General features: G+C 38.9%; 1 protein-coding gene across 1 annotated transcript in view; it reads right to left on the bottom strand.

The window, feature by feature from the left end:
* The window catches only part of CDK4 (cyclin dependent kinase 4), a 31,629-nt gene continuing 8,896 nt past the window's right edge, over positions 1–22,733 (bottom strand). The window contains exons 3-8 of the mRNA XM_075199334.1: positions 16,242–16,377; positions 12,391–12,558; positions 5,429–5,538; positions 3,722–3,772; positions 2,588–2,723; positions 1–1,765 (exon numbers count right to left, since the gene is read on the bottom strand). Of these exons, the coding sequence (XP_075055435.1) occupies positions 1,625–1,765; positions 2,588–2,723; positions 3,722–3,772; positions 5,429–5,538; positions 12,391–12,558; positions 16,242–16,377 (742 nt within the window). The 3' untranslated portion in view covers positions 1–1,624. The remainder of the gene's footprint in view (positions 1,766–2,587; positions 2,724–3,721; positions 3,773–5,428; positions 5,539–12,390; positions 12,559–16,241; positions 16,378–22,733) is intronic.

Genomic DNA, 22,733 nt, shown 5'->3' with positions numbered 1-22,733 from the left:
TTATATTAGTATTTCTTTATATAATACAATGTGAAACAAACATTTCATTTGGTGTTGGACTTAAAAATTAATAATTTGTGACATTTCATTTGAGTGTCCAATTTAAGAAAGAGAAAAAAAATAGGAAAATACTACAAAGATTTCCATCGCAGAAATCTAAAAAGTGTGCCTATTAGCAATAAGCAGTGCAGGAAGCCATTCTGTAGCTAGAGCTAGTGCCCCCTTTTGAATTGATAGGTCACATTCTCATGAATATGGTTCAGTTAACAAAATGACTGCCTTTACAATAGAAGATACTCTGCTTTTCATGTCCTATGTCTCATTTACAAATGGAAACCAAGTGAAACGCAAAACTGCAACAGTTCTGTTATTCAGGTGTTTTAAAACTAACCTGGTTAAAACAGAATAACATTGCCTTGGTGTTTTACTAGCCAGATAAATTCAAACTATTCATAAGAAAAAACAAAAACATACATTTTGTAAAAGAAGTAACAATAAGCTATTTGTGCGTCAGTTTTGCATTGCAGTGTTTCCAACTGTTTAAAAAAAAACAAACAACTTTTTTCTGAAATAGTTTCTATCACGTCAGTGGGAATGTATTAAATCAGGTATGTGTAGAAAATGTTTGGAGAATATAATTTGATAATACATAAGGTTGGCATCGCAAGAAAATAAATGTGTACAGCCTTTATATCAAAGTTTAAAAAAAGCTGAAAAGGAGCCTGGAATAAATACTAAGAAGCTATTCCGTAATACAAGAGTGTAAATATAACAATCTGTTTCTAAAAAGAGTAACAATACAATTAAAAAGCTCTGACATAAATGAGCGCATTCAGTTATCTGATAATGCTAATCCAATGCCCATCTGACAATTGGATCATTGACATTGTTTTACAACCAAAGTCCTTTATCTGTGCGTGAAGGACAAATGAGTAAATGTATAAAAGGATGATCAGAACAATAAATGTCATATATTTGATAAAACAGCATATGAAAACAAGCATGTCCTCTAAACAGAAAAACAGTCCAGACTGTTTCTAACATTTTCCGACTTCCATGTAGTCTTCCTTACTGTCACCAGTTCTGCATCCACAACTGTTGTAGATCGGGTTCATGAGGCCGAAAGTAAAAAATAGTGATTAAAAAAAGAAATATATCAGGATAACAACCCAACTTTCATGTGTGCACAAATATTTCATTGGCAGATGTATTGCACTTCTTGTTTTGTTTTTTTGAAATTGTAAGGTCTCCAGACAAATAATAAAAAAAATAATGGAGCTAGCTTAGGTCAGGATGACATTGTAGTCTGAAGTTACTGGTGTAGTGTCTTGGCGGGTAAGAATGATCTAAAGTTGTGATGAAAGGCACATACGCAGATATCCCTTTCATCCATTAAGGCAGTGGTGAATAATGGCAGTGTCTTTTATTTAGCTAAAGTCACGAAGATGAATTTTCTGTAACTTGAGAATTCAATCTCGGTCCAATAAGATACAAATTAAGATTGTATCCTCAAAACGTCCTTCCTGATTTCCTCTCCACTAATGGTAAATTCCTGATGGTCTAGAACAAATAAAGTAGATTGTGTTCAGTATCCACACGATGCATCTGTTTCTAACAAATACATTTAGATCACTTCATCTGCTGTGGCTCGTGTATGTGGGAAGGGTGCGGGGTTGGAGCAGGCCTCGGGATCATCGGACAAGAAGTCGTGATGCAGAGCCTGTGATGCAGATATGCGTCTCAGAGGGTTAAATGTTAACATTTCCTAGAAAGAAAGGAGACCTTGTCAATATTTGCTTTTCCATAAACAGTTCTATTTTTTACCCTACGTGATTTGAACAAGTACTGTATGAAAACATGGTAGAGTAAATTGGTTAAACCTTAACACAAGTCATCTTTTTCCAGATTAAAAAAACAAAAAAACAAACAACTCCATAAAATGGACCCCCCCCCCCCCCAAAAAAAAAAGATTTTATTCCAGCTTAATGATGTACTAGATATGATACAAATATGATTTTATTTAGGTGCTGTGCAGTGTAGTATTTGGTATTTTATGTGCATTATTTCTAACTGCCTACAAGCTATAGCCCTATGGTTATCCGCTATTTTAGGCTCCGTGGCTCTCTAATCTGTCCTTCATTAGGGATAGCGGTCTTCTACAAACCTTGTGCGTTCATGGACATTTTTAAAGTTCAGTACAGGCGTAAGTAGCCACCGCGCTGGCACATTAGGCTTGTGGGTGGTTGGCAGGTCGTTTTGCGGAAAGCTACAGTTTGAAATCACCCAAACGATCTAGTAACATTATTAAACGGGTAGATATCTGTTAATTACTTAACAAATATTGATATTTAGAAAATTGGACTTGAAGTGTACATTTATTTTCATAAGAATACGTTTCTATCTGTCCTTCCAATGTCATCAGCACTGGAACTGAACCAAATCGAAAATCTGCCCGTTATAGTAGATATATTACGAGATAGTCGCCCCAGTCAATCCAAGCAAGGATTATGAGGATTGGGCTTTTAGATTATGTATATTTATCTACCTTCTCTAACACACCATATACATGTTGGACACCAGTGCTTACCAGCAGAAGCTGAGCGCCAGCGGCATCAATTTCAGGGACAGACTTCTCCACTGGCTGCTGACTCCTTGGTGAAAAGGCTGAACGTGGCAGTGTTACGTCCTCTGGCCACTCATCCTCAGATGGGAGTCCTATCATACTGCAGAAAAAGGGACACAACAAGGAAAGACACTGTCATATAATGGTTGGCTTAGTGGTTAGCACTTCTGCCTCACAGCACTGGGGTCATGAGTTCAATTCCTAACCATGGCCTTATCTGTGAGGAGCTTGTATGTTCTCCCCGTGTTTGCGTGGGTTTCCTCCGGGTGCTCCGGTTTCCTCCCACACTCCAAAAATATACTAGTAGGTTAATTGACTGCTATCAAAATTTACCCTAGTCTGTCTCTGTCAGTGTGTGTATGTTAGGAAATTTAGACTGTAAGCTTCAATGGGGCAGGCACTGATGTGAATGAGTTCTCTGTACAGCGCTGAGGAATTAGTGGCGCTATATAAATAAATGGTGATGATGATGATATAAGAAATGATCACTTCTGTTTAAGGTGTCAATTATCCAGTGTCACACACACTCATTGCCAATTGTAGTTACCAGCCCTGCTCCCGTCACCCCCAGCTGCCATGCTAAATGCAGATATTATGGATGTCTCTTATCAGCATGCCCACTCTGATGAACACTTTGGCAACATTGTTGCTTGCTTCTTGGCCCAGACACTGCCCACTTTTATGAACATTGGCATCTTGCCTTGAATTAAACAGCTCTCAATATTTTGTATTACTTAATGACTATACCACCTTTGTGGACATTTTTTCTTAATAGTTAAATGCTAAAGACTCAGGGACTATTTTATACATGCAATCACCTACCTAGCTTACTTAGTTTATTATATACACTTTAGAGGAGTGTAACAGATAGCTGAATTAAAATGAACTTAGAGGGTGTAGTATGCAAAATGATCTCTTCAGTGACTTATCTAACTGAAGGGTCAAACCACAATTTTTTGCCTTTCTAGCAATTATTTTGTTCAATAAAATAGTAGTAACCAGGTGGAAGGGTGTCTGAAGTTTTCTCATGCCACATTCACTTGATTATCTAGCACATAAAACATTCTATATTCCAGGTGTTGCAAAAACACAACTTACTCAAAAATCTTGCAGAGCTGGTCAGCTTCCGAATTACCACAAAAGAGAGGTCTAGAAAAATAAAAATCGAACACAAAAAATAACAGTGAATACTTCTTATTGGCATATGAACAAGGCAAGTGGTAACAGAATGGGTAAAAAGACAGTCTTTGTATTTCCATTAATGTGCTATTATATGCTGTGGAGAAGCCCCTTTGATAAGGCGTTTATTACATACCACTGCACTTAAGATGTGTAGCGCCACATACACATTATTTCCAAGTACTCCTTAAATCACTAAAAACCCAATGAAATTGCACTGCCTTGTACATGACTTGATGCAGGTCTCCAGTCTGTACAGACGTGCGTGTTCTGGTATTCTAGAACACCTGGCTGTAAGGATTTATCTGTCCCCCATATTTCAGGCTGTGACTGCCCTCAGCTGAGTGTAGCGGTGAGGATGCAGCAGCTTCCAGCACCAATCACATACTGCATTGCCATCATGTATGCATACAGAACAGGAAGCGTATAGAGCACAAAGTGGTCCTATCTCTGGGGAAGGATCCATTGACTGCTGAAGGTGAATGGTGAGCTTGGTGGCCGTGTCAAGACTCGATAAGTCCAGCAATTAGGTCATAAGTGAAATCCAGATAACCTCAAGAAAAATCAAAGTGAAAGTTGCTGGTAAGAGACTAATAACACTGAGAAATTAAACCTAGTAAAATTAACAAACTCCCATTCACCGAAAATCATAGTTGGCAACCTTAAGATTGGCCTTCGGGAGCCTGGTGTGGAGGTGGGCGTGAGGGGACGGGACTCTGTGAATCGCATTGTTTTGGGCCCCGTCCCCTGTGACGTAATGACGCAAGCTCGTCATTTTGCCACTGAGGGCGGGCCAAAACGATGCGACTCCCGGAGAATCGCATCATGTAGACTTGAAATCTGCCCATTTTACTAGGAAGTGGGCAGACGCAGGAGAATTGTCAGCTCTCCCGGGAGACCTAACCGGATTTCGGGAGTCTCCCGAACATCGAACATTCCGGGAGATTTGGCAAGCATGTCTAAAATATATAAACATGGGAAGGTGTGCTCTCCCACTAGCACTAAGCCAGGCTTTCAGCACTTTCCCTGGGGCATATTTGATTCAGTTTCTCCTCCCCAATGTGCCCAAAACCACTATAACTAAACAAAAACATAGGTCACATTCTCCATAAACACAGAAGCATTTTGCACAAGTGACACTACATAAATGCCATGCTGTCCCAAACTTAGAAAGAAAAGGCACCAGACCATGTACAATGTCCACATATGGTATCCTGGGACTCAGAGCTAGCGGAATAATTTTAGTGTTGGACTAATAAAGATTTAAAAAATTTGCTGCCACTATCTGTATAAATAATAAACAGTGATGATGTTGGGATAGATTATATATCTATCTATATATCTCAATATAGATATATCTATTTTTTTTCTACCACCCCCAGTATAACAAAAATAAAATCACACCCCCCCCCCCACCTAGAACATTATATATCTATCTTGCACAGACTAAAATAATACATTCATGTTATTCCCAGTGAAACAGACTAAATGTGCTTTTGCAAGACGTGATTCTGTTCTGCATCAGCAGTTTGCAGATGAGTAATACATTTTAATAAAATGTCATGTACCCAACAGCTGAAAAACCTCTGAGCAGTGAAATACTAGGGAAACAGTCAGTGTACTCACTTCCGCCTGAACATCTCTGCAAAGATGCATCCTACACTCCAAATGTCCACTGGTGTGGCATATGTAGACTGTAGTAACACTTCAGGGGCTCGATACCACAAAGTCACCACCTGCACAAAGAATTCAAATATATGCATATATGTAACAATGAACCTGAGCAAGACAGCTTTAGAGCAATTTATTCACCACAAATCTCGCACACAGCACTAGCAATTATTTGAGTTATGTGAAAAGAGAGCAAGAAAAATCTAATTTTATACTTAAGGGAAAAAATGTAATGTCAACTAGAATGTACATCTAAATGCTAAATGGACCAGGCTGCACTAAAAATAACTTTATTGAACAGTTGCATATATTATTAGTTTACAGTTGTATCCTTGTGACTTGGTGAGTGTGGTTCCAGCTTGACAAAACGTGCATTAAGCGGTGCTTCTATTGTTGTATATATTGGCAAAGCAAAACCTTATACCATTTAAATAAAATTAACATTTATGAAAAAAGGCAATGGATGAAACACTGATCAGAGAATAACCAGGCACTCCACCAAAACTTCTGACTTCATCCATATTGGCTCCTCCACGGGTAGCTGTCAACCCTAAAAGAGGACATTCAGCTGGTTTGCTGTATCGGACAGCATGCTGCTCAGTGAAAATTAAGCTATTTCAAGATTATACTGCTATACCATTACTCCAAGGAATAAAACTATATCATAGGCATGCTGCACTCGCTCCATTACAAAGTACTATTAAGTAGACATTCAGCACCAATTGTCATGTCTGCAGGTCCTGCAGCACAGAGGCATAATAATGTACTAGCAGCCGATGTTCCGATGATTTGTTTTAGTGTTACTCTGGTTCATTTTGAGAACATTGGGAAACCACTTGTTTGCAACTATAACAGTTCAGAGGCTACATATACTTATTTGCCTGTTCTTTTCATTCTCTGCACTGTACAGAATGAGAGATTAACCATTTGTAAGATTACTTGTAGCAGCCAACACTAATATGTGAAATACTCTTCTTTAGCTCTATTGCCACTCCTGAAAATGTTTATTACATTAAGGATTATGCTATAGCAGATATGTTTTAATAAATATTCCTATTATTTTATTTGAGCCATTTCTTTGTTGATGAATCCTACCAGTTATAGTAGCATTTAAGGTTATTAATTAGTGCTTGATTATTTTTTTTTCTTTTACTTATCTCTTATATATTTCCCAGAATGTAAAGATTTTCTAAACCCTATCTTTAAAAACACACCAACTGGGCACGGACCCTTTTAATTTTCAACGGCTGAAACAGTATAAACTAAAATATAGCTTATATAAAATATATATACTAAATATCAATCATTCTTAAAATAACAGCCTAACTCCCTAAAGTAAAAAAATTTCACTTGAGAAAAGTTAAATCATATTTGCCAACCTTTTTAAAATTCTTTCAGGGAAATCCCAGGCAGAGGGGCATGGTTGGAGGGCGGGAGGGGCGGGCTCGGTGAATCACGTCATTTTGGCCCCGCCCCGCGACAAAATGCCTTTTTTGTCACTGGGGCGGGGCCAAAATGACGCAATTCACAGCAAAATCACGTCATTTTGAAAGCAGGATGCCGCTTACGGATATTTGCCTGCTCTCCCGGGAGTCCTACCCGAATTTCGGGAGTCTCCCGAACATTCTGGGAGAGTTGACAAGTATGAGTTAAATACACTGAAGAAAAAAAAAAAAAGGAGCAAACATGTATTGCCCAGTATTTAACAGACTGAAGAGTTTTAAAACATTTCCATCCCCTCCCACCACAACAAACAGATGAAGCCCATGGACATTGGACAGGAGGTAAAAAGTTCCAAATATAAAAAGCTAAAATAACATTTACTTGCTATGACATCACTGGCTCCTGTAGGTGAAAATACTAATCTGTACAGAGGATCGGTTTACAAGGAAACCAATCTAACTAGCAATCGAATCACACTGCGTTGTCCATCTGCACTGCCCCAACACCTCTATATTCTAGACAGCAGTTTTTTAGGCCTAATATTTCCCTCAGTAAAACAGGTAGCACCAGTCAGCTTTGATATGTAATAAATGGCCAGACACATAGTCAAAGTGCCCAGTGTGTGATGGGCCATCACTAAAAAGTAAAAACACTTTAATCTTGAGTATGATGAAATCATAGAAACGTGGAAACAACTTGCTGACTAGTATTCACAAACTAAGGGCCTGATTCATCAAGGATCTTAAATTAAGAAGTTTCTTATTTAAGTCTCCTGGACAAAACCATGTTACAATGCAAGGGGTGCAAATTAGTTTTCTGTTTTGCACATAAGTTAAATACTGACTGTTTTTTCATGTAGCACACAAATATCAAATACTTTAAATTTCAGTGTACAAATAAGCTATCAAGTATTTGTGTGCTACATGAAAAAAGTCAGTATTTAACTTATGTGCAAAACAGAAAACTAATTTGCACCCCTTGCATTGTAACATGGTTTTGTCCAGGAGACTGAAATAAGAAACTTCTTAAGCCAAGATCCTTAATGAATCAGGCCCTAAATCTTTAATCTGCAGTGTCACCCCAGCACTCTGAGGTAGGTCCTAATACATTGCACACTTATTCAAAAGGAGCCTTTACTGTTATGTTTAAAAAAAATTGAAATTAAATAAAAGTGATCTATGAACAATTGTCTGAAAGAGATGTCACTGCATACTCCATGAGCACGAATGCCTGTTTAATCTGACTGTAACAACACTGGCCAGGACCTATCTAAGAGAAACTTCCTTTTTCTGGAAATATATGAAAGGAGACTTTTCTCTGAAGACAATGGCACTCCCACTGCTGGGAAATAAACTTAAAAGAGACGCTCATCACATGCTGCATTTTGTAGAAATTAAAGTCTTTACAGTAATCCCGTTCTTTGAAATGCGAGAACTTTATTTATAGATCACATTATTGTCTGGCTCAATGTAAATTACACAGTTAGCAGAATAAATGGTCTGTAATCCATAGCACCCAGTCAGATGTTTGCTTGCACAGGACTATAAAGATGTAATTCATCAGCTTGATAAGGATCATGGTAAACTGTATCAAAAGAATTTTTGTTTTCTATAGTATGTTGATAAAGCATTACAAGACCATGATATGTATGGATTTTACATTAGCATCAATGCAGCAAAGTTAATAACCTGACATGATATATCACCATGCGTAGTGTGTCTGCCTTTAGTGGAAGACGGCAGAGTAAGAGGAGGCTAGAGGGCTGTGAGGTGGGTTTAGGAAGTGGTTACATCACTTCTGTCCATTATGTAGCCTCAGATTACCCTCTATGCAACATAGCTGCCATCTCCAGTACGTATAGGGACCCTGGGCATGGCCACTTCTAATTGCTTGGCTACTACCTCTAAGCATTACATAGCCAGCATGACCGCAGCATAACATCACAATGCTTGCATTATCAAGACATCTGTCAGTGAAGACTGAACGTCAACAGCTGGCCTGGTACAGCAAGCAGGATATAGAACGAAACAATAGTGTGCAGAGGTTGCACAAACAACACGGCACATGACTCCTTATGCATTACTCCCCGGACGCCAGTTTCGGCCGCACAGTGTTGCGGACCGGACTGTCAGAGCGGTCCCTACCTTAGGGGGTTGCTTCAGTACGTCCCCATGGGAAGCAGGGACCCCCAGATGGACTCGGAGAAATAGATTTAACGCGAGTATAATATATATTTTGTAGCGCCGACAGGTGCGGATGGTTGCACATGTGCATTAGGGAACTGAAGTCAACCAGTAACTAAGGAACTACAATAACTGGTTTGCACTGAGCTGCTGCTGGAGGACTTGGTAAGAACTTGCGAAAGGAAGTAAAGAAAAAAAAAAACTGAAGAAAACAATGGGACTAACTGAAAATAGCACAGACAAGGGAAAAGGAACGGAGAGGTCACTAATGGTGGAGGAGCGGAGGATAAAATTAAACGAAGATTTTATCACAGGGTTGTGGCGGTAATAAAGAAGAGATTTAAAATAAATCCTGTCAGTTGGCTCAGTAGTGAAACAAGTAACAGAAAGTTGCATGAGGAGAAGAGAAAGATCCTGAGATCTCATGAGGAAAGATCAGACAGCACTCAGAAATATTAAATTATACTTAGGAAAGGTCCTGAAAGACAGGGTGTGGTGGTTGTGGCCTGCTCTGTCCAATATACAATTGGTTTTGGGGAAGGGGTGAGAGGGGCTCGCTCCACCATACAGTTATATGAAATATGTCTCCATCCAAGTACAGTCTATATTACCACAAGTGTCCTGTATGGGTGTGTTTTTGTGGTGTGGCAGGGTTGCTTTGCATGGTGTGCACCCAGAGTGGCGATATTCTGTGTGGTGTGCCCAGAATTGGCGTATTTTCATATTGTCTGACCTTTTAGTATTAATCTTGCCCTCTACCACAGAGGTCCAAATAAAAAACACCCTCCAAGTTTGATAGCACTGTCTAACTTAATAAACTATGTGTATACTCATACAAAGAATGCTAAACTACAGCTTTTAAAACAGACCAATACAAACCTCAAAGCATTAAAAGTTAGTCATAGAAAACTCCACAAACTGTAGTCACAACAGAAAAAAAAAAAAAAGTGTGGGTTGACAAATACACAAAACCCAGTGGGTGGATGAAAGCCTGCCAAAAGTAATTTAGAAAGCTTCTGTGACTCATGAGAATTTTGGTAGTGAAAATCCCCAGCACAAGCATGAAAAATTCAGCCTGAATGTACTGCACAAAGGCTACACATACACGGGGAATCCAAAGGCTCCTGTCACTGGTCACTGTGCTTATCAGAGCACATAACAGGCCACTTATCTAGGACCACCTTCTAACCTCCACCACATCCTATCTATGTACAAAAATAAATAAATGTACGCTTCCTGTAATTAAATAACATACTTTTAATCTGGCAGGCTTGTGCCCCACAACACATGCTCCTTGCCCCTAGCAGAAATATAGACACACACAGAATAAAGAATGCCCATGTTTCTCTAGGGGACAGCAGAAGGTGCACATGATCTCCCCAAGCAAAATGCATTTCAAGATTTATGAAGCGTACTTAAGTGGCAAATAACCCCAGGCAGTCACTGCTCAGTCCTATACATTTCTTCTAGAAGTATCAGGACATGGTACGTGGGACCAGCATGCTTACAAACATCGCTGGTCGCAAAATCAAAAGGACCCCCCTGAAGAAAGTATAAGCCTTTAGTTGCTCCAAGATTATGGATGCAACACCGATACAATGGTTATGTTAACTCAAAACATGCTTTATATCAGACACGGGTCTTTACCCTTCGTCTGCTGAAGAAGGATTTTACTGGACAGGAAATAAAAAGGATCTCGGCCTCAGTTTCCACAAAATCACAGGGTTACCTGGTTTTCTACTGCATTGAACACGGACAGTCAAAGTTCACGGCAGGACAGGTAACTACATCACCTACAAAATATAGCTCAGTCTAAGAGCAGCTCTGGTTTCCAATGGACTGAATCAGCACAAATTGGCAAAGATAAGTAGATAATACATATGTCTCTTCAATGGAGCTTACATCTGCCATTAAAACAGGTGACCTCACTTGATACTAGACCCTAAAAAGGAGTCTGAATTATAAATTAGCCAACAGAAGGAGAACACACTGTATACCGGCCACAGGAACCATACCTAGTTTATATACTAGCCACCAGAACGGGGACAACATGAAATAGATCTATTTTGACGAAGAGTGAACCTCACTACTAGCCACCAGAAAAGGGACACCATAATTAAGTGTCAACGACACAAGGGAGTAATTTGAATATTAGCTAAACAGAAGGGCATATATTTTGTGTACACTTTTCTATTTTGTATATTATTTACCATAATGGTGTCGATTTTGTATACTAGCCACCACAAAGAGGTCAGGGTATATTAAACACTATTTTTTCTTGCAGTGTAAAAAGTGTTCCTGGAATTTTTTTTTACAAAATGCTGGCACCAATGTTAATAAGACAGGAGGCTAATTCAGAAATACAGGGAGCAGAATGGAACTGCAGCCATAGCAAGCACAGAGGCCTACATCACCTTGCAGAGACTGGACACATTTAAACATGCACTGTCAGCAGATGCATCAGTGTTGAGAAATGTGATTTTGCTAAGCTGACATCATCTTGTTGCCTTATAGCCATTTTGTTCTGTTATAGCTTAAAGACAAATTAGATGCAGCTGGTTTGTAGGAGTAATTCATTATTTTCAAGACTATGCTTATAACCTTTGACATTTCAGACAGGAGATAAGCCAACCCCCCCTGGGGAGTATTCTTGTGTGATAATGGGAGAATGTAGTAACATCTGTGAAAGGGAGCATGAGTGGTTAAAACCTTTTGGGGCGTAGTTTTCTGTAATACAAGTCCATATCTACATAGCAAAAATCATGTAACTAATAAAGCAGAGTTTATTGTACACTCAAACCATGCAGTGCATTTAATTCTCTCCAGCTGATGAGCTCATAACTGATAAACTGACACTTACAGGTGAACAATCGGATTTAGATTCGACAGTGTGTTTAGGGAAGTACGAATATAGAAGCCAGCTCCCAACTCTCCCTGTTATGGGCATTGGTATCAATATGGATCTTTCCTTCACAACCAATATAGAAAGCAGTTAAACATAAATTAGAGGCTAACTGTATACCATCAAATTTTAAGTTCAGCAACAGTCGGAGTATTTAAGGTTGCATTTGGCATCCTCTGTACTCTACCAGCTGTTGTTGACAGCAGCTTGATGATTCTGGGAGCAGTAATTCAATAACAATTCTGTTTTGTTTGGGGTTTTTTTTTTTTACATAGTGCACAGGCTATTATCCAATAAAGCACCAAATTCCTTGCCGTTTGTTTCCTTTTGTCCTGCACCTGTATAAAATGCCAAGTTTGCGCTCATATACATTTACAGTGGATACTTACCACAGGGGTGAGAGCCATCTGGCAGCTGTAAATTCGTGCAAGGCCAAAATCTGCTAGTTTGACCTGTCCACAGCTAGTCACCAGGATATTTTCCGGCTTTAGGTCACGATGCACAATGCAGTTCAGATGAAGGAATTCAAGGCCAGAGAGGAACTGCCTCATTAGGTCCTGGCATAGAAGAAAATTAAGAAAATTTGTAATTATACATTGAACCCAGCCAGCAGAAAATGTGTGAACTTGTTCTATCCTTTGGAACTATTGAGTAATCAGTGCTCTGGAATAAAGAGGCAGAAAATGTAGAAGGATAGATGTTAGCGACTGATAACGTTAGGTCATCCATAATAAGAAGCTTAAACACTATAAAATCTGTGGCAGATACATGCTCTAATAAAAGCCAGTTTCTCTAAAAATATGAAATAATCCTTATTTCCAGATCTGGCAAGAATAAAAGTTTAGATTTGTCTTCTAAAAATGTTCTAGGATTGTAAGAGGCTATACAGTCCATGTAATCAGGCAGTTATTAAAAATACCAAAATGTGTGCCCATTCACTGTCATGACTGTCGCAGAAGAAACTGTTAGGTCCTATGCTTCTACACATGCCAGATCTGATGGCACATGCATCAGGCACCTTTAGATCCATTGTGACACCCTCCCCCCAAAATTAAATCTGTAACATAAAATGTATTTTTGTCCTTTACAAACTCTCTCTCTTTATTTACTGCTATACATTGACACCGATTTTTACAAGGATCCAGTGAACTTGGAGGGACCTCACTCTACCCCACCCTGTGCAGTTACTTTGTACTCTTAGATCCTCAACTATCTCCCCACATTGGCTGTCTGCATTACCACTGATTGCAGGAGATCCCATAAGAGAAGCCTCCAACCCAAGGGAACATGGTAAATAGTAGCAATTTCTGCAACATGGAATTGACAAGACTACATTGCAAAGCAAGTATCTGGAAATCTAGGTACAACTAGGTATACAGTGCTCTTTGTAAATAAGGTCCAAAGAAAGCAGACTTGAATTGCTATTCGGACCACAAATGCAACAAACCCGTGTCCACCCAGCATTTGGAGGCGGTCCTCATAGTGATACCCTTTTTAAGGGGCGCTAACAGCATTCAGCCCATGCTCTAAAAATGCTCATAAAAACCATAGTTTAAAGGCTCATTTTACACATGCGTGTTGTTAAAGTTCCTTCCATAGCATAATGAACAGGACACACAAAACATTGCAGGGAATGTATAACATCCCAAGGCATCTCTACAGGCAAACCTATGGTCTACTTAGATGGAACACAATGTTTATTTAGAAAAAAAATAAATAAAAGCCCACTGACAAAATGCATAACAATTAGTTTGCTGTGGCCTGTGCTTCATTTTTTACAGCTGGCTGTAGAGAACATAAGGTCTACTCTGAGCAGAACTGTGGGAGATGTAAAAACACACTTGTATTAAGAGAGCCCTAAATGCATGGGAATGTAACACCTGCAAGACATTGTATTTATAGTCATTTTCAATTCCAATTTTCTAATGTAATAAATGTTACTGTATATTAATTCAGCAGTAAAACAAACACTGTTCAGTTGCAGCTGCTCTGCTTTATCTGCTGATGAGTCACACATTGTTCTATTAAAAATTCAATCAAGGGGAAAGACAGTGTTCATGTTTAATAAACACACTCCAGAGCTTCCAGGTCAACAAATCCAAGGAATTTTTATTCCAAGCAGATCATCCAAAGCATGCATTAGGCACAAGCATGTACACAAATACACACAAAGCAGCATTATAAACACACACAAGGCATGTACACATACATACAAAAGCAGCATTATAAACACACACACAAGGCATGCTCATAAATACATACAAAAGTATCATTGAAAATCCTGCCAAATTCCTTGTTCCAGATTTCCTTTCTACAAGTATTACAATAATGCTGTTGGGCAAGGTCTAATGAAAAGAAACAGGTTTTTTTTTATTAATGGAAAAAAAACACAGTATTTTCTAGCACACGTCACATTATATTTAAATGTAAAATAAAAACAACAACTTTTCATAAGCGTAATAAAGGATTAGGCTTGTGCGCAATGTTTGATTTGCACAATACATACTGCTCATCATCCAGGCCAAAAGGTTTAAGTCTGGTAAGATCACAGGACACCCTCCCATCTTTGTGGAGTTCCTTGGAGATTGTTAAACAAGGTATGTTATTGCTTCTATTGCTGCCTCTGTCTACTGTAGCTTGTTCAACAATTGGCTTTGCAGCAGCAAAGTAGAACTCTTTATTTTATAGGTTACTATGTCAATAATAAATCAGAAATACATACATTGAGGAAGAAGCCTCTAGTTAGTAACTATGTCAAGAATATTGCCCCATAAGAGCAAAATCTTTATTTTATTTATTATAACATTTATATTATAGAACAGCTTTCAATGATTTTTATATTAATTATATGGTTGTTTTGGGGTTTTTTTAAGCAGTGTTTTTTCTAGTGTTGGGTATTAGTCCACATGAATGGTAAGCTGCACAGGTTGTATTAAAAAGGTTTTTTTGTTTTATTTTAATATGTGCATTATTATTTATGATTATCTTTTATTCATAAGGTGCGCACACAAGGTCTACAGCACCGTGCATGACATACAGAACACAATGATCTATAACATCACATGATACATAAAAAACAAAACAAAAAACAAAGACCAAACATACTGAAGAAACAAATATACAGGTAACATGGTGAATTATTTACGGGACAGTGAGTGAGAGTGATGGTAATGACCTGCATGAAGTTGGTCTGTGCTCAAGAAATCAGGCCAAGAGGTACAGAGGGTGATGGAATAGTAGAAGGAGAGCCCTGGAAGGCTGGCTATGTACTCAGCATTATATAAACTACAGATGAGCAGTATTATATTATAAATGCACATTTTCCTTTAAAGTGCATTACTAAACATTTCAAACAGCACTAAAATATATGTTTTTATACATCTGTTCTCTTCTACACAAGAAGACTGATCGAACCCTGAAAGGGGAGACCCACTAAGCCTTTATTTATGATTTATCTAGTACGTGTGCGCTGGATATGTGGGTTAGACACTAATTCTTTCAGCAATACTTCACTATATGGGCACCAGCTCTTCTTCCCCAGATTTACTACATCTGGAAACACAGCAGGTGCCTGGGAAGGCTGCCACCTCTAACAGAGGAAGCGAGTTCACATTTAGCTTGCAACAAAATACAAGCACAAGCTTGGACTGGAGTTCACTAGAGGATGTGAAGTTAATTTACAGAGTGCACTATAGGTAACATCTTGGTTATAATAGCAAAAGTACTAAGCTAGTATTGCACAAGTGTGTGTGTGTGTGTGTGTGTGTGTGTGTGTGTGTTGTATATACACACACACACAGACATATGTAGAAGAGATACCATCATGCTAGGACTCCCATCTCTCATATTTTCACTACCTTTAGTTATTTAAACAGGTCATTTCAAATTGTCTTTCAATACTGAACAATTTAGGACTCTCACCAGCAACCGTCAACCACTTTAACAACTCTCCCGCATCATAACTTTAAATCTTTTATAGGATTTATTGCTCCAGAATAACATTTTCCAAAATACTGAGGAGCCCTAGTAGAATCACAGAATCTGTTTTGGATTCCCATGATCAGATACACAATACATTCAATTAGGAACCACTTCTTTTGGGGTCCAAGAACAACTGCACCCGGACACTTGGGGGTGCGGGATACACAAACAGGTTCAGCACCATGGGCCTAGAGCAGACTTATACAACTATAACCACTATGTGAGGGAATGATAAAATAAGACCTAACACTGCAAATACCTTAATGGTGTCCAGAGGCAAACCAGGAGAGGGGACTTTATTCAAGTAAGTCTTCAGGTCCTGATCCACATGCTCAAAAACCAGGGTCACTTTAGTTTCCCGGTCTGTCCGGGCAGAGGCGCAAACATCCATCAGCCTGGGGAAAAAAATGGAGGAGAAAAAAAAAAAAAAAATAGATTTCACATATATTTTTTCCATCTAAGCAGTTGCTGTGTCATATCCCACTGCAGCACTTACGTTCAAGGCATCATACAGTATTTATATTTCCACCCTTTACATTACAGCTTCCTGTTTAAGACCAGCAACCACTGGCGTCATGGTTTCAAGAAACAGAACCTGACATTCTACCTTACACATTCAACTAAATATTATCCAGTTACTTCTTCTGAGCCTCACAGTGTTAAAGCTGATCAGTTCTAAAGGTTCTAAAGTGCCTACAGTATTAGTAGTTATTTACTAAGACATCAGATTAGTCTAACTGTATCAATGTAACCTAGCATGTGTCTAATCATTTTGTAATTGCATGGTGATGTTATCTTATTAGCGCACTCCTCCAAAGCCTTGTTCCAAAAGCAATACATTACATTAATAATATATAAGGTTTAACAGAGTAGATCTAATTTGTTATACAAGCCCTGAGCAGGTTACATCTGTATTACTGCTGAACTAGGACCAGTGCACCAGAAACAAGAGATATTGGGAAAGGAGTGCGGTCCTCAAGAGCTTGCAGTTTATTCAAATCTTGATGTAAACATTGATTCAATAAAGAAGATTCTCTGGGGGACCAAGACCGAGAGCTGGTGGGGGCTGAGAAATCTATTTGATGATGCTCTTTGTGGCATTATAAAATGACAAACATAATATCCTGTCCTGTATCACAATACACATATATCTGAAACCATACAAGCAGAAGGGTTGACGGGTTTAGGTTTTGTACTAGGGCTCAGAATACGTATTTTACTGGAAACTGAAGGTCATGTACATAATAACCTGCATCATGGTGGAAATAGATGTGATAAGAAGATTAGGGATCTAAATTTACTTTCCCTGGCTTCGGTAACAGTGAGAGAATACGAAACAAGGCAGGATACTATGCCATAGAGAAATTCCTGTCCTGCAGATTTCCCACTGGCAATATCGTTCTATTTGAGAATTATGGTACACATATGTATTATACTGTATAGTTACTGAGCCAAATACACAAAAATGGAGTTAGCAAAAACATTCAAAAAACAAACAATTAGAGATTTCATGAACTTTTACCAACTTGATTGGAGGTTTTTAAAAGTCATCTTCAAAAGTGGGCATGTATTTTTGCTACAAGAAATGCGATTTTCTTTTCTTCTTGTGTGCAAAAGCATTTTTATTATAAAACTTTTATGCAGTGGCCTAATTAGTGTGGCAGCAGGGAGTAAAGCCAATTGCACACACAGGCATCATCACCCCCTCAGCTCTATCGCACTAGGTATTATTGCTATCGCCAAAGAAATAAAAGGATGCAATATCACCAGTGATATAACAATGGGATGCATCATATAGGGGCATCATCACTCACAATTGCTGTGGGCAGAAAGTATATTTTATTGCTGTTACCATGTCAATGCACCTATTGATTCCATCTATTCCAGGTTTAGGTTCATGTTGTCGAACTAGAAGTCCCAGCACACAAAGTCCACTGACTGACCTTGCAAGCTGAAATATGTAGTTGCAATAGCGTATTAAATGTGAGTACCGGGGTGAGGATTAGCAAGAGGAGCGTGACTGGTGAGTGTACAACCAGAATGTAAGTCTAGTTGTAATTGTTGCATTAGTTACTTGAGCATAAATGACAGTATGGTAATTAAATCAGTGCAATATATAAGTTCACATAGGTTGTAAGTGCAGTGTGGGTCATGATATGCAATGGGGTAACATGCAATGCATGACATCATCAAGGGGGGGCTTTATGTTGGAGAAAGTGAAAAAAAAGATGAATATTCACTGCCACACAACAAACGACACTGGTTCCAAACCAGATCAGATCCCAGTGTAACACATATGAATGTCCTAGTACTTAAAATCAGCGGGAGAGGGATCTGGGAACATAACCTTTTATGACAATATTTGACACACTAAAGAATGGGTCTCAATTTAGCCTTTTACTTTGATTTGTACAGGCAGATTTCACCTTGGTAGCCTAATCCCTGCCCGGCACTCCTGCCCTCTCCCTGCGCTCAGCCAATGATCGCCGCCTCTCCTCCACTCTTATCAGCTCTTCCCACTCCAGAATCCAAGACTTTTCCTGTGCAGCCCCCCTTCTCTGGAATGACCTCTCTAGTTCCATTCGTCTCTCACCTACTCTGTGCTCCTTCAAATGTGCACTAAAAACTCACCTCTTCCACAAAGCCTACCAACCATCTACTTAACCACCTCACCTCCTCCACTCGCTCTCCCTTATCTCCCCCTTGCCTCTTCTGGCTCCCCTTGTGCCTCTTCTGTCCACCCTTCCTTAGGATGTAAGCTCACATGAGCAGGGCCCTCTTCCCTCCCGTCTCCTCACCTGTTGTTCTGCTCCGTGCTTATTGTATTAGCCTGCCTGGAGTTTCTGAAGTATTGGTAATTTTGTTTATTGTTCTGTACTGTTTCACCCTGTATAGTCTACTGTTTGTACTGTGTACAGCGCTGCGGAAATATTGTGGCGCATAACAAATAAATGATAATAAATAATAATAATCCCAATTAAAAGTCCATAGACTTTGACACTCCATATATCTGGCCTAAAATCCTGAAGGCCGCTGCTTTGATCCATGGTTCGACACTTTCTGGTTTAAAATGTATCGCTCCACATATCACTCCTACTTTTTTGCAGAAATCCTTATACTGTGATACAAAAGCCTTAAACAGCCTACACGTAGGCGGGATTCTCTGGTTCCGCCTGTGAAGACCCAGAATACAACTGCATTGACTCAAGAGCTGTTAAACAAGTGTCACAGTGAATTGCTGTCTTTTTATACTCTCCCTAACTCAATTATTTCACCTGGTCGCCCATGCTAAGCAGTAAAATATATGCCATGTACAGAGGGTGAAAATCTGTAGGTGACAATTCTGATACAGTGATGACATGAGAAATGAGCGAGATCATTGATGACATCCTGACATCAGTCCACAGACATTATATCAGTTATGGACATGAAAAGATGGCACAATAATTCAGTTATACCACTTAAAAAACAGTGTGCCCATGACCTTTTCACATAACGTAACAACAATTTGGTCACTACCTTCTACTGTTCAGTGTTTGCGCGATGTCCTTTTAAGAGATAAAAGCAACAGTGTTTTGCAGTGATAAAATGTCAATTAGTAGAAGCCATATGTCAACTACTCTACTAAGCAATTTGAAAAAGGCAGGTTTCGCAAGTAAATGAGATAGCAAAAAACAGCTATTGCAAAGTCACCAGCTATTGTATTCTACAATGTTAACAAGATAATAGACTTTCGAGGAATTGCTCTGTCTGTTTTGTCCACAATTCAGTTTTTTTCCACCTTATCAGCCCTTACAGTGTTTGAGGGGGTTAAACCTGCTTTAACAGAAGAATAAACTGGTGCTGGACTACTAGTCCAATATTTCCTTATATGGCAGTGGAAAAAGTGCAATCTTTGAAAAGTTGAAGTTTTTGCATGTGCATTATGTGAAAGGTCAGGCGAGAAAAATAAAAGCATATAGAATCTGTGCTGCCGGAACGGTCTCCACCTGCGTAGCATTGTGAGCGATTATATTCTCAGTATTCATTGATCTGCAGCAGAATAAAAGGTTAATGATGGATTTAATCAGGTAATATTTGTAAATGTCATTGGTCACATGTCCACTTTACCAACAAAATTAAATAGCAATAAATCACCAGCGATTCCTACATAAAGATGCTTTTGCATCTGTAAGATATACACAAGTTTGCTTTAACTGTTAAATCTACTGTAACCAGAAGCAGCCAGGTCCCCACCTATAATGTTCTGTTGTGAAAAAAATAATCACATGTGACGGACAGGAGAAGACATTTTGGGACAAAGCAAGGATGAATTGCTCCGTAGACAAGTTAAACCCAGAATGCAGACTTCTGATTAATCTGAATATAAGTCACCAAACACAGAATCAGTCTCCAATTGGGTACACAGTGATCCTATAGAATTGCTTTTTGGATTGACTTGCATGGTTGGCTTAGTGGTCCTCTAACTCATGGTGGCAGATTAACCACACAAATATTTTCAGGACAAGTATTCCAGTCAAATTGGCTTTAAAATAAATGTAATCTCTCATCATCATTTAATTATATAGCACCATTAATTTAGCAGCGGTGTATAGAGAATATTTGTCATTTACATGAGTCCACGCCCCATTACAGTCTAAATTCTCTAACATACAGACAGGACAAGGTTAATTTTGATAGCTCCCAATTTACTTACTAGCTTGGTTTTGGACTGTAGGAGGAAACAGACTCAAACACGGGGAGAACATATAAACTCCACACAGATAAGGCCCTGATCGGGAATCAAACTCATGACCCCAGCGCTGTGAGGCAGAAGTGCTAACACTATGTGCAGGTGCAAGATTTGGAAGTTACAAAAAAAAAAGACACTGAACATTTTCCACCGTAATATAACTTATTGTTAAAATGGAACTGCTGCTATAAAAATAACATTTCTTTCTCCATCTTTACAATAAACATTGTAAACAAACAGTGCCCCACAGCTAAACCGTTCTATGACTTTTGTGTGCAATTAAGAACTGTGGCAACAGGTCAGCAATGATATAAAGTGCTTGCAGTGGGGAAAATTCGATTGTACAATTTGCCTAAATGGTGACCATACAGACTATATGTACCATATATTGCATGTACACAGAACGAATATCAGCTAAAACCAAATGCAAAATTCTCTTGATCCCCATGACTATTCTCATGGTCTGTATTCTTTTATATGAAACAGACCAAACAAAATTTTGCCTCTTATTGCAGGTTGCCACTAGAACCGACAGCTGATCTATGGCACCTCTACTGAAACAATATCTGACAACCAATTGGATCTCAACAGCCCAAAAGAGCCAATAAGAATGTAAGAACCAGTTGTAGCAAGAAAGTGGATAAGTCTTATTAGCACACCCTCTGTGTAGAGAAAATAAATGCAGCCTAACGGAGGTAAAGAGGAGACCCCTGTTCCTCTGAGAAAACAGTAAGTGGATGTAGACTCCAAAGCACAAAAATACAGAAAAGTAGTGTAGGAATTGCTGCAGTTTCAGTTCATAATCCAGCTCGAATCTAAGCCAATATAGAAGTGTGTAGATGTGCACAGGGTAGTGTTAGTAAAATAAAGTAATTCCAACGTATTTCGCCTGTGAACTGTGCCAGGCTTCCTCAGGGATAGTGTGGAGAGTAGCTGCTTCCGGACCTTGAAGCCTAATTAGCTAAATTGGTGCTTAACCAGTTGCTAGGTCGCTATCTTTAATAATCTTTCACTTCGCTAAACTGGTGCTAGAACAGAGTTCCAACCTTCGGCAGCTAAGAAAACAGCATGTCCTTATGAGAATACATTTGTGTAAGGGAGTGGAAGAAATGTAAAAATGGCAACTGCGGAGACCATATGATAAGCATTCGTTACACTTGTGTCACTATATGTAAATACCAGGTATAAAATATAGTAAAGGAAGTAGGTGCAAGAACTGAAACAAATGCACTCTCAGACATAGACACAGGAATTTTTAATTGGGCACCATGAAAATTGTGTATATCTTATGTGCCCATTCCATACCAAACTGTCTTGCTTGGTATCAGTAGCGAATGGTTATACGTTTAACACTCAGCTAACATTTCATAAGGGTACACCACCCACCATATGTATCTGTAGTCAATTTAAAGTGAAAATCCTTGCTCTAAATGGTTTATCCTAACAACTTTCCCTTGTCCAAGTTTGTTGGTGGATAATCACTTGCATAGTTATACATTCATTTCACAAACGTGGTCTTCTATAAAAAGAAATCATATGCCTTTCATAATGGCATTGGCCAACAACCCCCTCTGCAACTCAATGAAGTGGGCACACCAACCAAGTATATAAAATTACAGCCATTGTAATGTAAACCGCACCAAAATGTTTCTCCTCTTCCAGCTTTATTTATTAAAAAGAGAATGACCAGCTCTCGCCTTCTGTTGCATTGTTAGAGGACTATACATGTTGTTCTAATCACTGAAGAGTCTATTCTTGACCGTCTGACTCATTTCAAGCTGGACATCGTTACCGTTAGGGTTGGCACGGGTGGCCAGATAAAGTCTACTTCAGCTGTAAAGACAAACTGTACGTTATGTCTCTAGTCCGTCTATAGTTATCTAGTGTGTGGGTTACATGGTCAAAGATCTGTTTTAGATTTCAAACCATTTCTACTTTACTTATTGTTTAGAGGAAGCGATGACCACTGTGTGAAAAGCCCAAAAAAATATGTCAATTCCTGACATACAATAGTTAGTA

Source organism: Mixophyes fleayi, chromosome 2, assembly GCF_038048845.1.
Source record: "Mixophyes fleayi isolate aMixFle1 chromosome 2, aMixFle1.hap1, whole genome shotgun sequence".
Classification (NCBI taxonomy): Eukaryota; Metazoa; Chordata; class Amphibia; order Anura; family Limnodynastidae; genus Mixophyes; species Mixophyes fleayi.
This window is presented reverse-complemented; position numbering and strand designations above follow the sequence as displayed.